This window comes from Coregonus lavaretus (genome assembly GCF_964263955.1).
Source record: "Coregonus lavaretus genome assembly, chromosome: 33".
Taxonomy (NCBI): Eukaryota; Metazoa; Chordata; class Actinopteri; order Salmoniformes; family Salmonidae; genus Coregonus; species Coregonus lavaretus.
In genome coordinates this window covers 178,983-195,221 of record NC_140020.1, presented here as the reverse complement: position 1 = coordinate 195,221, position 16,239 = coordinate 178,983, and the positions used below count along the sequence as shown (strand labels likewise).

Sequence of the window (16,239 nt, the reverse complement as noted above, 5' to 3'; positions counted from 1 at the left end):
ACTCCCTCTAGCAGTCTGTCAAAACAACTCTCTAACTGCCTGTCAAAACAACACCCTCTAACTGCCTGTCAAAACAACTCCCTCTAGCTGCCTGTCAAAACAACTCCCTCTAGCTGTCTGTCAAAACAACTCCCTCTAACTGCCTGTCAAAACAACTCCCTCTAGCTGTCTGTCAAAACAACTCCCTCTAGCTGCCTGTCAAAACAACTCTCTCTAGCTGCCTGTCAAAACAACTCCCTCTAGCAGTCTGTCAAAACAACTCTCTAACTGCCTGTCAAAACAACACCCTCTAGCTGCCTGTCAAAACAACTCCCTCTAGCTGTCTGTCAAAACAACTCCCTCTAGCTGCCTGTCAAAACAACTCTCTCTAACTGCCTGTCAAAACAACTCTCTCTAACTGCCTGTCAAACAACTCCCTCTAACTGCCTGTCAAAACAACTCCCTCTAACTGCCTGTCAAAACAACTCCCTCTAGCTGCCTGTCAAAACAACTCCCTCTAGCTGCCTGTCAAAACAACTCCCTCTAACTGCCTGTCAAAACAACTCCCTCTAACTGCCTGTCAAAACAACTCCCTCTAACTGCCTGTCAAAACAACTCCCTCTAACTGCCTGTCAAAACAACTCCCTCTAGCTGCCTGTCAAAACAACTCCCTCTAGCAGTCTGTCAAAACAACTCCCTCTAGCTGCCTGTCAAAACAACTCTCTCTAACTGCCTGTCAAAACAACTCTCTCTAACTGCCTGTCAGACAACTCCCTCTAACTGCCTGTCAAAACAACTCCCTCTAACTGCCTGTCAAAACAACTCCCTCTAACTGCCTGTCAAAACAACTCTCTCTAACTGCCTGTCAAAACAACTCCCTCTAGCAGTCTGTCAAAACAACTCCCTCTAACTGCCTGTCAAAACAACTCCCTCTAACTGCCTGTCAAAACAACTCCCTCTAACTGCCTGTCAAAACAACTCCCTCTAACTGCCTGTCAAAACAACTCCCTCTAACTGCCTGTCAAAACAACTCCCTCTAGCTGCCTGTCAAAACAACTCCCTCTAACTGCCTGTCAAAACAACTCCCTCTAACTGCCTGTCAAAACAACTCCCTCTAGCTGTCTGTCAAAACAACTCCCTCTAGCTGCCTGTCAAAACAACTCTCTCTAGCTGCCTGTCAAAACAACTCCCTCTAGCAGTCTGTCAAAACAACTCTCTAACTGCCTGTCAAAACAACTCCCTCTAGCTGCCTGTCAAAACAACTCCCTCTAGCTGCCTGTCAAAACAACTCTCTCTAACTGCCTGTCAAAACATCTCTCTCTAACTGCCTGTCAAACAACTCCCTCTAACTGCCTGTCAAAACAACTCCCTCTAACTGCCTGTCAAAACAACTCCCTCTAGCTGCCTGTCAAAACAACTCTCTCTAACTGCCTGTCAAAACAACTCTCTCTAACTGCCTGTCAAACAACTCCCTCTAACTGCCTGTCAAAACAACTCCCTCTAACTGCCTGTCAGAACAACTCTCTCTAACTGCCTGTCAAAACAACTCCCTCTAGCAGTCTGTCAAAACAACTCCCTCTAACTGCCTGTCAAAACAACTCCCTCTAACTGCCTGTCAAAACAACTCCCTCTAACTGCCTGTCAAAACAACTCCCTCTAACTGCCTGTCAAAACAACTCCCTCTAGCTGCCTGTCAAAACAACTCCCTCTAGCAGTCTGTCAAAACAACTCTCTCTAACTGCCTGTCAAAACAACTCCCTCTAACTGCCTGTCAAAACAACTCCCTCTAACTGCCTGTCAAAACAACTCCCTCTAACTGCCTGTCAAAACAACTCCCTCTAACTGCCTGTCAAAACAACTCCCTCTAGCTGCCTGTCAAAACAACTCCCTCTAGCAGTCTGTCAAAACAACTCCATCTAGCTGTCTGTCAAAACAACTCTCTCTAGCTGCCTGTCAAAACAACTCCCTCTAGCTGCTGTCAAAACAACTCCCTCTAGCTGCCTGTCAAAACAACTCTCTCTAACTGCCTGTCAAAACATCTCTCTCTAACTGCCTGTCAAACAACTCCCTCTAACTGCCTGTCAAAACAACTCCCTCTAACTGCCTGTCAAAACAACTCCCTCTAGCTGCCTGTCAAAACAACTCTCTCTAACTGCCTGTCAAAACAACTCTCTCTAACTGCCTGTCAAACAACTCCCTCTAACTGCCTGTCAAAACAACTCCCTCTAACTGCCTGTCAAAACAACTCCCTCTAACTGCCTGTCAAAACAACTCTCTCTAACTGCCTGTCAAAACAACTCCCTCTAGCAGTCTGTCAAAACAACTCCCTCTAGCTGCCTGTCAAAACAACTCCCTCTAGCTGCCTGTCAAAACAACTCCCTCTAACTGCCTGTCAAAACAACTCCCTCTAACTGCCTGTCAAAACAACTCCCTCTAACAGCCTGTCAAAACAACTCCCTCTAACTGCCTGTCAAAACAACTCCCTCTAACTGCCTGTCAAAACAACTCCCTCTAGCTGCCTGTCAAAACAACTCCCTCTAGCAGTCTGTCAAAACAACTCTCTCTAACTGCCTGTCAAAACAACTCTCTCTAACTGCCTGTCAAACAACTCCCTCTAACTGCCTGTCAAAACAACTCCCTCTAACTGCCTGTCAAAACAACTCCCTCTAACTGCCTGTCAAAACAACTCTCTCTAACTGCCTGTCAAAACAACTCCCTCTAGCAGTCTGTCAAAACAACTCCCTCTAGCTGCCTGTCAAAACAACTCCCTCTAACTGCCTGTCAAAACAACTCCCTCTAACTGCCTGTCAAAACAACTCCCTCTAACTGCCTGTCAAAACAACTCCCTCTAGCTGCCTGTCAAAACAACTCCCTCTAGCAGTCTGTCAAAACAACTCTCTCTAACTGCCTGTCAAAACAACTCCCTCTAACTGCCTGTCAAAACAACTCCCTCTAACTGCCTGTCAAAACAACTCCCTCTAACTGCCTGTCAAAACAACTCCCTCTAACTGCCTGTCAAAACAACTCCCTCTAGCTGCCTGTCAAAACAACTCCCTCTAGCAGTCTGTCAAAACAACTCCATCTAGCTGTCTGTCAAAACAACTCTCTCTAGCTGCCTGTCAAAACAACTCCCTCTAGCTGCTGTCAAAACAACTCCCTCTAGCTGCCTGTCAAAACAACTCTCTCTAACTGCCTGTCAAAACATCTCTCTCTAACTGCCTGTCAAACAACTCCCTCTAACTGCCTGTCAAAACAACTCCCTCTAACTGCCTGTCAAAACAACTCCCTCTAGCTGCCTGTCAAAACAACTCTCTCTAACTGCCTGTCAAAACAACTCTCTCTAACTGCCTGTCAAACAACTCCCTCTAACTGCCTGTCAAAACAACTCCCTCTAACTGCCTGTCAAAACAACTCCCTCTAACTGCCTGTCAAAACAACTCTCTCTAACTGCCTGTCAAAACAACTCCCTCTAGCAGTCTGTCAAAACAACTCCCTCTAGCTGCCTGTCAAAACAACTCCCTCTAACTGCCTGTCAAAACAACTCCCTCTAACTGCCTGTCAAAACAACTCCCTCTAACAGCCTGTCAAAACAACTCCCTCTAACTGCCTGTCAAAACAACTCCCTCTAACTGCCTGTCAAAACAACTCCCTCTAGCTGCCTGTCAAAACAACTCCCTCTAGCAGTCTGTCAAAACAACTCTCTCTAACTGCCTGTCAAAACAACTCTCTCTAACTGCCTGTCAAACAACTCCCTCTAACTGCCTGTCAAAACAACTCCCTCTAACTGCCTGTCAAAACAACTCCCTCTAACTGCCTGTCAAAACAACTCTCTCTAACTGCCTGTCAAAACAACTCCCTCTAGCAGTCTGTCAAAACAACTCCCTCTAGCTGCCTGTCAAAACAACTCCCTCTAACTGCCTGTCAAAACAACTCCCTCTAACTGCCTGTCAAAACAACTCCCTCTAACTGCCTGTCAAAACAACTCCCTCTAACTGCCTGTCAAAACAACTCCCTCTAACTGCCTGTCAAAACAACTCCCTCTAGCTGCCTGTCAAAACAACTCCCTCTAGCAGTCTGTCAAAACAACTCTCTCTAACTGCCTGTCAAAACAACTCCCTCTAACTGCCTGTCAAAACAACTCCCTCTAACTGCCTGTCAAAACAACTCCCTCTAGCTGCCTGTCAAAACAACTCCCTCTAGCAGTCTGTCAAAACAACTCCATCTAGCTGTCTGTCAAAACAACTCTCTCTAGCTGCCTGTCAAAACAACTCCCTCTAGCTGCCTGTCAAAACAACTCCATCTAGCCAGCCATAACAATATCCATCTTATATGATGACCTCTCAGAGATTGTCAATGTATTTGATTCCCAACTGTCCTCTATATGGTTATGGGATGGTTAAGGGTTAGGGGTCATAGGTTAAAAGTCAGTGCTTACACGTTAAGCCCCCGTCCACTCCTTCACGAACCAGGAATAGACTGAAGTAAGCAGCCAGGTCGTCTGGAAGGTCCAGCTTCGACGCAACAGCCTGCAAATCAGAAGACAGACAAAGATCATCTTTGGTTATATTTTTCTGTGTTTGAATGAATCCACAACTCCTATTTCCTCTAACTCATATAAAACATATTGTCGTTTTTAAATAAATTGTATCCACTGACAGTTATACAGCCTTGAACCTATTGAAATATCCCAGAGAGAGGTCTATGGTCACATACAGCTTACCTCGAGGACGTCCTCTGTCTGGTCGGAGGTCAGGATGTTGACCGTGACCTTCTGGCCGTTAGACAGGTAGATCTCCAGAGGTACCTCTTCTGTTGGAATCTGCTGGGTCTCCTATAGGACAATGACAGGTTTACTGCTGGGTCTCCTATAGGACAATGACAGGTTTACTGCTGGGTCTCCTATAGGACAATGACAGGTTTACTGCTGGGTCTCCTATAGGACAATGACAGGTTTACTGCTGGGTCTCCTATTGAACAATGACAGGTTTACTGCTGGGTCTCCTATAGGACAATGACAGGTTTACTGCTGGGTCTCCTATAGGGCAATGACAGGTTTACTGCTGGGTCTCCTATTGGACAATGACAGGTTTACTGCTGGGTCTCCTATAGGGCAATGACAGGTTTACTGCTGGGTCTCCTATAGGGCAATGACAGGTTTACTGCTGGGTCTCCTATAGGGCAATGACAGGTTTACTGCTGGGTCTCCTATAGGGCAATGACAGGTTTACTGCTGGGTCTCCTATAGGACAATGACAGGTTTACTGCTGGGTCTCCTATAGGGCAATGACAGGTCTATTATAATCAGGTTATAGAGGTTACATAGGAGCATAGGGATTATAAGAGAAAGGCATATCTACAGAGATCTTCTTCTGTTGGGATCTGCGGAGTCTCTTGCAACAGACAGAATGAGTTTATATGACAGACAGTGTCCGAACTAGATCCAAACGTTATATTCCGTTTCTTCTACCAGCTGTGCAGCGTGGGCTGTGTACTGTAGATACTGTAGCCTGCACAACTGCGTGGGGGAAACAGCACGACTGGATAATATGGATTTAACGTTGGGGGTAAAGGTCGGAATGACAAAATGTAATGTGTCCAACATCTAAAAGACCTACATCACTACACTGAGAGTGTGTCCGTTTCTAAAAGGATGTATTTGGGAGGTTTTGAATCTTTTGTTCATCTCTCTTGCGTGCCCCGATACCGCGTGCCCTGATACTGTTTCTAAAAAAAAAGCCAAATTACATTTAAAAAAGTGTTTGGACCCTTCTATAACATGTCATTTACATCAAAAATAGAGATTTACTGCAGAAATAGGACAATTATCCTTTAAAGATATAGTTGAACAATTACAGTGCATTCAGAAAGTCTTCATACCCCTTCACTTATTCCACATTTTGATGTAGTACAGCCTGAATTCAAAATGGATTAGAAATACCCAACAATGACAAAGTGAAAACATGTTTTTAGAAATGTTAGCAAACTGTAGATGTTGCCTTGTGTTTTAGGTTATTGTCCAGCTGAAAGGTGAATTCGTCTCACAGTGTCTGGTGGAAAGCAGACTGAACCAGGTTTTCCTTTAGGATTTTGCCTGAGCTTAGCTCCATTCCATTTATTTTTTATCCTGAAAAAAACTCCCCAGTCCTTAATGATTACAAGCATACCCATAACATGATGCAACAACCACTATACTTTTACATTTTTTGCAGTATTACTTTAGTGCCTTGTTGCAAACAGGATGCATGTTTTGGAATATTTAGATTCTGTACAAGCTTCCTTTTCACTCTGTCAATTAAGTTAGTATTGTGGAGTAACTACAATGTTGTTGATCCATCCTCAGTTTTATCCTATCACAGCCATTAAACTCTGTAACTGTTTTAAAGTCACCATTGGCCTCATGGTGAGATCCCTAAGCAGTTTCCTTCCTCTCCGGCAACTGAGTTAGGAAGGATGCCTGTTCTGTATCTTTGTAGTGACTGGGTGTATTGATACACCATCCAAATTGTAATTAATAACTTCACCATGCCCAAAGAGATATGTAATGTCTTCTTCTCTTATTTTTACCCATCTACCAATAGGTGCCCTTCTTTGCGAGGCATTGGAAAACCTCTCTGGTCTTTGTGGTTGAATCTGTGTTTGAAATTCACTGCTCGACCGAGGGACCTCCTCCCTCCTCCCCTCAGATAATTGTATGTGTGGGGTACAGAGATGAGGTAGTCATTTATAAATCATGTTAAACACTATTATTGCACACAGAGTGAGTCCATGCAACTTATTATGTGAGTTGTTAAACACATTTTTACTCCTGAACTTATTTAGGCTTGCCATAACAAAAGGTTGGAATACTTATTGATTCAAGACAGCTTTTCAAGGTAGGAGTAGGAGGAGGGAAGGAGTGAGGGAGGAGGAGAGGAGGGAGTGGGGGGAGGAAGGAGGGGAAGAGATGAGGAAAGGTGGGGGATAGAGAACAGACACAGGGTACTCAGCAGAAGGAGGGAGGGAGTGGAGGAAGGAGAGAGAGAGAGTATCCTCACAAGAGGAGGCCAATTGAGATATCGCGTGTGACTAACACATTTCAGTTATCGCGTGTGACCACAGACTATTCATTATATTGACCCACCATATACTCAAGTGGCCGCTCTAACAATAAATAAATACAATCTTCAAAAACTGAAGGCAGTTAGCCTGGGTACCAGTCTCTTTAGCTAATCCACTCCCTGTACTCCATGTCATGTGCCAAAGAGACTGGACTTTCTGCCATCTTCAAATATGAACATTCTATCATTAAATGAGCTGGAGGAAACATTCTATCATTTAATGAGCTTGAGGAGAACAGAGGAATTGATCCTGATTCAAATCACCCTCACAAGCTATCCTCCAATCACAACGATTATGCAAATATTGGAACTTTCTTCTCCACAGAACACGTTGGTATCCGGTTGCTAGCTCACGTCTAGATTCTCAAACTAAATACATGAATGCAATTCCAACCACAAAACGTCTTAGTTTCGACTTGCCTAGCTAACAACTTGCCTAGCCAACAGCTAAATGTTTGTTTTTGACTTTGTAATAAATTCTAATTCTATTTGAGGCTCCACATTTTTTCATGGAAAATAATAATGTTATTTCCAACAATGAGCAACTCCGCCGTAAATCCAGAGCATATAGAGCTCGCCAGCTTGTAATCCTAAAATCCAGAAAATGAGCTACCTCTGGTTCGTTCAGCCATTCCTAAGGGGGGAAATTATTGGGGAAAGAATAGGGTTTTGGGATAAACGCCGAAAATAAGGTCTGAGGTTAACACAGGCTTAGGAGATCTCATACATTTTGGTCTATGAGATAATAGCAGTCAGTTAACATGACTTTTATGAATTATTTGAATTCCATAAATGCTTCAAAATTCACAAAAAGTGACATTAGCTGAAGATGAACTCAGAACAAAATGTATAAGATCTCCTAAGCCTGCCACAGACCTCATTTTCATTCCAAAAACTCAATTCATTTCCCCATAGGCTTTGTCCAAAAACCATGGCGGACCACAAAAAGATGCCTTTACTATTGCTTTCTATTGAACATTGAAATTGCCGAAAGGCCAATCTCTTTGGCAATGACAAGGAATGGCAAGGAATGGAATGTTAGCTAAAGAGACTTCTACTCAGACTAGAACAGTGGTTCTCAACTGGTTTTGCCTCAGGACCCAAATTGTACCAGGTTGTCTCAGTCGCGATCCAATATTCGCATTGCGATTTTTTTGTTGTTGTTGTCAAAATGCAATCTGAAAAAATATTGTTCATGCTATATTGATATTTAATGTACAAATGATATCACAAGGGAACAACATTCCCAAGTTTTTCCATTGTCAATAATTGTACGAAAACGCCTGGCTTGGTGAGCGAAAAAATATTTTCAAAAAACGCCACCTGCTGGAGAAGACAGATTTTGGTCCCAGTCATCCCTCTGGCTTTGCCTCTTCCTCTCTGGTGTGACTCACACATTTCAGTTAATTACTATTGCTCCCGCCTTCGGCCAATCAGTGTAATTCTTTAAATGCCGGATCTCTATAGCAAGACGCATTATTCACCCAAGTTTCGTCAAAATCGGGCCAGTGCTGTCTGAGATATCGCGTGTGACTAACGGACAGAGACCGATCCACAGTCCCCTACCCGATTCCATCGTAGGGGACAAAAAGAGAGACGCGGGACACGACTGTTCAGCGATGGATCTGATAACAGTAGATTAGGTTAGTAGATTTACAGCGTCCGGCCTAGCAACACAGCCAGGTGAGTGATGGCTCTCAGTTTCCTGTTCACACTACCAACCAATAGGAAAACTAGCATGCACTGAGCAGTTAGCATTGATTTATTAATTAATTAATTAATATGCCATTTAGCAGACGCTTTTATCCAAAGCGACTTGCAGTCATGCGTGCATACATTTATATATATATTTTTTTGTGTATGGGTGGTCCCGGAGATCGAACCCACTACCTTGGCGTTACAAGCGCCGTGCTCTACCAGCTGAGCTACAGAGGACCATACCATGAATATTCATTTCATTCAATCATTTTGATGTTTCATCTATGCTAAAAAGCATCGGAGGAAGCAGTGTGCTAGAAAGGGACCGCAGTGAGCAAAATGGACAAGCTCTGGGCAAACTCCCATGCACACACACACTCCCAAAAAATGGTATAATTGTTCTGTAGCTAGTATGTCTTCCACCCTGGCTGTATAATTGAATAGATATACTAAGGTAGAGAAATTTAAAATAAAACGTATTAAAAGTGAGAAATAGAAACTTGAACCTACAATTTTAAAAACTTTTCGAATATAAATCAAAAGAAGGAAGCGTCGTGTACATTAATATGGCAGGACACACAGAGGCGGAACGAGTGCTGAAAGTACTGAAGTCCACCCTTGAAACAAAAGATGGAAAAGAGTGGAAACGAGGGGGAGAAATTATACAAGAAATGGATAAAAGACGGTAGTATTAATTCACCCGATGGACTCCCAGTTGAAGGGGAGCCCGGCAGAATATTGTAAACGCTAAAACGAAAAACAGACAAAACCTGTTCCGACTGGACACAGGAGGGAGAACCGCGAGGGGAGGGGCTAGAGACAGCGAGAGTATGGCTTTTGGAGAGTCAGGAAAGACTAAGAAGTGATTTGTGTCGATTAAGAATTGGCTAAAAACACCACGAAGTGATTATTTGAGAGGTACCTGTAAATTTCTAACGATATATACGTATGAACTCGCTCGCCCGAACGTAGACGTACGTAATGGGTGAGAAAGTAGAGAATATGAGTTTAAGGTTGTACCGTTGTTTGATCATGTGATAAGGTTTAATGGGTAATCGGACCATAACTAATGTGGGTATAGAAGTAATGTATAAATAGTGGAGAGCCAATAGAGGGTTCCATTGAACTATTATGTTGTGTTGGGCATTTGAATGGCATGAGGTGAAATCTGTGTATATGAGTGAATTCGACGGCTGGTATGGGTGGTGACCGGATGCTACGGAGTATTTGGTTTGTTGATGTTGAATGGAAGATTTGTAGCGTGGTTTGGGGTTAAATAGAAAGACTCACTTATTCAATAGGGAATGGGTGAAGGGAGAGAGAGTTTTTGTGTTGCTGAATGAGGTGAGAGCTAGTGCAGTTTTCATTTGGTGACGTCACTTGCTCTATGAACTGGAAGTATTTACTTTGAAAGCATCGCGGAATGTGTGGGGTGACTGGCAATGTATGTAGAGGGTCCCGGGTTTAAACACAGGTGGGGACAGTGGGTCAAGCTTTCGCATTGGGGCTATAGACCTAGATTACTACGTGGATTGAGAAATGTGAAAGGTTGAATTAGATAGCTTAAGTAGAAGTATTCTAGAAAGATATACTAAAGATATACTCCTGAGTGGCGCAGTGGTCTAAGGCACTGCATCGCAGTGCTAACTGTGCCACTAGAGATCCTGGTTCGAATCCAGGCTCTGTCGCAGCCGGCCGCGACCGGGAGACTCATGGGCAGGACACAATTGGCCCAGCGTCGTCCAGGGTAGGGGAGGGAATGGCCGGCAGGGATGTAGCTCAGTTGATAGAGCATGGCGTTTGCAACGCCAGGGGTGTGGGTTCGTTTCCCACGGGGGGCCAGTAAAAAATAAATAAAAAATTCACAAACTGTAAGTCGCTCTGGATAAGAGCGTCTGCTAAATGACTAAAATGTAAAAAAAATGTAAATGTAAGATCTATGAAAATATGTTACAAGGTCCCCGCGCCTTCCCAGTTGTGTAGGAAGGAGCAAGGGGAGGAGTGAGAGATAGTTTAAATGATAGGAATATCATTAAATGTATGCTTATCAACTGAAATGGCGATAGAGCTGTGAAAATTGAGTTGAGGACAAAGGAGAATAATTTATGGCTCTGGTTAGCGGGAGAAAAAAAAATATATAGAGACAGTCCAGCGAGTTAGATTGAGCTGTAAGATTTCAAGTAGAGGTCTAAATACTTGACTGAAAGGCAGTGCTTTGATGAATTCTAATTGTTATTACTTTATTCGATAGGTTGCTTAACACCAGTGGTGTATGCAAATAGTTGGTGAATTCTAGAACGATAATTTATTTTCGTTACGGGGACCAGGGGATGCAAGTAGCTTTGGCTATTATGCTGAGGGAATAGCATCAACCTATAGTGGGTTCTAGATTTGTTGAATAAACAAACTTATATTTTAAACTAAAGTAATGCAATAGGCTACAATTATAACATTATCAGAAAAAGGCACAATTTAATGTGAAATAGTTATTACAATTATTATGAATAGTTATTACAGTTATTATCATTGATCCAGTAATGATAGAAGGATAGTAGAGGAAAGGCAAGGGATTCAATCTCATTTAGGGAAAGAAGCAGAGTATGAAGATATATTAGGGAGAAAATACCATTAAATGATGGATATAAAACGTTTTGCTGAAAAACACAACAGGAATAATTTACCTTACACCCTAATATAGACATTAGACCACACCAGAAGTAGAGATGGCAGGATCACCAGTAGCAATCATGAAGAGAAGGTTCCCAGAAAATAGTGAAGATATTGGTAATCTCTCTAACAAATGAGAAAAAGGACAAGAAAGATAGTAACTAAATGGCAAAAAGGAGGGAATATTTGATGTAACCGTGATTGTATTGGCTAAAAAATGAAATATTACATTTACGGGGGGACAGGAACAATAGAAGGGGAGACAGATTTTCCTAGGGGGTTGATCAAATAATTGATAATGGATCATTTGAGATGAGATCACATGTAGCAGATTTAGGTTAATCAATTAAATAATCATTGTATACTCGAGGAATTTTGAGTGGTTTTATGGATTAGTTATGAGGAATTAGATTGATACAAACAATTATTGATGGGTTAGGACTGGGGATATCTGTATCATGTTTTGTGTGCACTACCATCTTTAGATTACTGATGGTAATTGAAGGTTAACAAAATGTATAACCAGGAGAAAGAGATTAGTCTATCTCATTGGAATGTTAACCAGGGCTAGGGGGAGCAGTAGTGAAGTTGGGCAGTATTTAGGCAGTGAGCTACCAAATCAAGTGGGGCCTGGCTATTTGTGGTTGTCGTTTTTCAAATTGGGTTTTTCAAATAAAAAACAACACACCTAGTATGATGGTTATAAAGGGTTGTTATGTTAAAATTAGGCAGTATTTAAAAAATAAGGGATGGCAATTGGATGATAAATTACCAATATTACCTAAGTGATTGTTTAGGTAGGTGGTAATATTGAAAAATGAGCAAAACATGTGTCAAAAGGGGGATGGTAGGATTAAATAATAAATCTATACGAAGGAGAGGACAAAATACTTTTTAAAAAAAAGGTTTAGATACAGTCTAGAAAGAGAATGCAGTCAGAAATAGAAATTGAGAGCTGAACATGTGTGAAGATAGTTTATTAACCACACCCGTATGTCAGAGGTTTTGAGCCCCACATGTGAACTAAAGGAGAAGGTGACCCACTATCTAACCAGGTGACTGGTGAGCATCCAGTCCCTAAAGAAGAAAAACTGGAAGCAGGCCTGTTGGGAAGGGCCCTATCAGGTTATATTGGTCACTGCCTTTGCCATTAGAATAGCAGAAAGAGCAACCTGGGTCCACGTTACCCACTGCAAAAAGGTAAGAACACATACAAGCGCCATTGAACACATGCAGAGTTAGAGAGAAGAACTGGACCAATAGGGTCTGGGGATCACCTCTGTTAACGAAGATCTCCTACCCCGACCTATCATCACTGTAGTGTGTTCTCAGGGTGTGAGTATGGGGTAGTACCAAGCAGAAAGACTGAGGACAGGAGAGGGTTGGCGGTTTTTGGGAATACGGATAACTTGAGTTGCATCATAGTCTCGGTAATGGTCTTGATATTTCAAGATCCACCACCAATTACGCTATGCCCTTACCATTGTTAAGAAGTAAAAGAGAAGAGAAGCGACCCGACATACTGACCGTCAAGGACGAGTGGCCTACAAAATGGGAGTCAGAGAAGGGCAGAATGTCAGATTCAAAATAAGGGTTAGGGACGTAGCCAACGGGTGGGGTACATGTCAATAAGCAACTTGGGATTATAAAATCCCATTATATTCGTGTTCGGCCCCCACGGCGGATTGTTCCTAGACTCAAGTGTTTAAACACACTTGGGGATGGGGATATGAGACTGAGGGGGACTGAACATCCAGATGGGGGGTAAAGAGAAACAAAGACATCACCAATTATCAATTGGAGATAGTAGTAATGTGACTGACTTAAGTTCAGAAGCACAGGAGAGAATTCTAAACCTTACAGCCCCTGTAACCGGTGTGGTGGGCGTGTGCCAGGAAAGGCAGTATAAGGCAGAGAATTCCAAAGGGTGGCTAGATACGTGCGCCCTGGTTCAGCTAGTTAGAATTAATCACCAGGAACCAAGGATTGAACAGATGTAGGAGGAGTTTTGACAAGAAGGAGAATAGCCCTATTTAGATGGATGCGATTGGGCTACCAAGGGGGGTATCGGATGGATACCGAGCTATGAAACAATTAGGGGAAGGGTTTACTACCACGTTCTTTTGGTGGGTGACAATAAACAAAATTGTGAATTGGATTAATTACATCTATTACGACCAACAACGATTTATTGGCTGGACTAGGGATGCAACAGAAGGGATCTTTGAACAATTATCCGCCATCTCACTCTTATGACTTCGTAAAAAGAGGTTGGCTCTAGATCAGGCAGAAAGGGGTGGTGTCTGTAGAATGGTATGCCATTGTTGTACGTTTATCCCTAACAATACCAGTCCTGACGGGAGTATCTCTAAAGCCCTAATTGGTTTAGATAAACTATCAGCTGAAATGAAGAGCATGGCTGGAATGGAGGGAAAACGGACTGTTCTCCTGGTTTGGTAAGTTGGTGGTTACTGGATTTCTGACCCTAGTAGTTGTGTTTCTAATATTAATGTGCTGTGCTGCCTGTGTAATTCCTTGTCTGAGAAAGTCTGTTACAGATGTCGTGCATACGGCTGGTATGATGCCCCTCCTAGGGGCTCAAGAAGGGGATGCAGACACTGAGATGGGGTTGACAAAGGATGACCCTTGGTTTGCTATTGGTGAGGTGGTGGAGTGACACCCTAGAGGGTGTCTAAAGGGGACCAACGTTTACTTCCCTGTTTATGTTTTATGCTTTATTAATCAAGTTAACCATTGTGAATGTTTGTCTTTCCTTATGTGAAGGTTTGAAGTTCCTGGGTGACTGGTAGCCAACCTAGTACCAGTTGGGTGTAGATGGAAGGACTGAGGGTTTTTATTTTTTATTATCATTATTGCCTATTAATAAAAGTGTGATTCTTTTTGTTTGTATTGTATTTTAATGAGTGACACCCTAGTGGGTGTCAAAGGGGGGAATCCTAAATTTCCCTTCTTATTTTGGGTTCACACCCAGTGGGTGTGAAAAGGGGGATTGTGGGAAATTATTCTCTTATATTTTAGATGTGCTGTTAGCTTAATAAGAAAGCATTAATGATTAAACATAATAGGTTTGTACTGTACTGATATAAATTGGTCAACATAACAAGCTGTGATTAATGTGGGGATCTATTAGGGGGTAGGCGGAGATAAGACTTGTGTCTCACATACACACACACACTGCCTCTTTGTTAGAACGCTCAAGGACATGTGTTCTGCTACAAAGATGTCTGGGGTTGCTGACTCGAGACAAGTTGTGGAGAAAACAACTGACACCTGGCAACAATGAAGCGCCAAGGGTCTGGGACCAGCCTGTGCGCCAACGATAGGCTGAGTAAGTCTAAACCACGCTCAGTCTCTACTCTGATAGGCCAGCAGGGAGCGGGAACTATCTCTGTCAGAGTATTTAAAGAAGAACTTATAACAATGGACCAGTTCTCTGTCTGCCCTGCGTGGTATTTCAGTGGACCCGTATATACGAACATCATATTTACCATTGAAGTGTTTTGCATTAATTGAAATACTAGTCTATTATAGAAGACGTGTATTGACCTCTTTTTGTTCCAATACCAGATTTGAATTGACGCAACTTAACAACAGCCAGGGTGGAAGACATGCTAGCTAGCTACAGAACAATTACACAGCCAGGGTGGAAGACATGCTAGCTAGCTACAGAACAATTACACAGTCAGGGTGGAAGACATACTAGCTAGCTACAGTACCAACCTGCTGGGCTTTCCTTAGAAAGCTGTTGAACATCTCACTGGCTCCGAGCATTGGGTCCTGACGCACTGTGGTGGAAAGAGAGAAGATTAGAGAGATGTTAGAGAGAGGGCCACGTCAGCACTTAAAGTAATCATTCTACCCACCCCCCCATAAAAAAATAAAATAATAATAATAATAATAATAATAATAATAATAATAATAATAGGGTGGTTGTCCCACTGGCTATCATAAGTTGAATGCACCAATTTGTAAGTCGCTCTGGATAAGAGCGTCTGCTAAATGACCTAAATGTAAATTTGTTAATCATCAATCTGTAGTAGCAAGAAATAGCTACATGGACCTCATCAATCTGTAGTAGTAGGATATAGCTACATGGACCTCATCAATCTGTAGTAGCAGGATATAGCTATATGAACGTCATCAATCTGTAGTAGTAGGATATAGCTACATGGAGCTGAGAAGGTCTTCTGACGTGGCTTCAACTATCTGTAAATCAGTAGGAGCCAATTCAACCTGACATCTCCAGATGTGACTAACCAGGCAATCTCTACAGGGGTTTATTTACCTAACCAGGCAATCTCTACAGTGGTTTATTTACCTAACCAGGCAATCTCTACAGCGGTTTATTTACCTAACCAGGCAATCTCTACAGCGGTTTATTTACCTAACCAGGCAATCTCTACAGCGGTTTATTTACCTAACCAGGCAATCTCTACAGCGGTTTATTTACCTAACCAGGCAATCTCTACAGTGGTTTATTTACCTAACCAGGCAATCTCTACAGCGGTTTATTTACCTAACCAGGCAATCTCTACAGGGGTTTATTTACCTAACCAGGCAATCTCTACAGCGGTTTATTTACCTAACCAGGCAATCTCTACAGTGGTTTATTTACCTAACCAGGCAATCTCTACAGCGGTTTATTTACCTAACCAGGCAATCTCTACAGTGGTTTATTTACCTAACCAGGCAATCTCTACAGCGGTTTATTTACCTAACCAGGCAATCTCTACAGCGGTTTATTTACCTAACCAGGCAATCTCTACAGTGGTTTATT

At 42.6% G+C, this 16,239-nt stretch overlaps 1 protein-coding gene across 1 annotated transcript in view; it reads right to left on the bottom strand.

Annotated features, from left to right (window-relative positions):
* LOC311108505 (sorting nexin-17-like) overlaps positions 1-16,239 on the bottom strand; it is an 83,638-nt gene that overhangs the window by 35,019 nt on the left and 32,380 nt on the right. The window contains exons 4-6 of the mRNA XM_084151137.1: positions 15,183-15,247; positions 4,700-4,810; positions 4,415-4,505 (exon numbers count right to left, since the gene is read on the bottom strand). Of these exons, the coding sequence (XP_084007263.1) occupies positions 4,415-4,505; positions 4,700-4,810; positions 15,183-15,247 (267 nt within the window). The remainder of the gene's footprint in view (positions 1-4,414; positions 4,506-4,699; positions 4,811-15,182; positions 15,248-16,239) is intronic.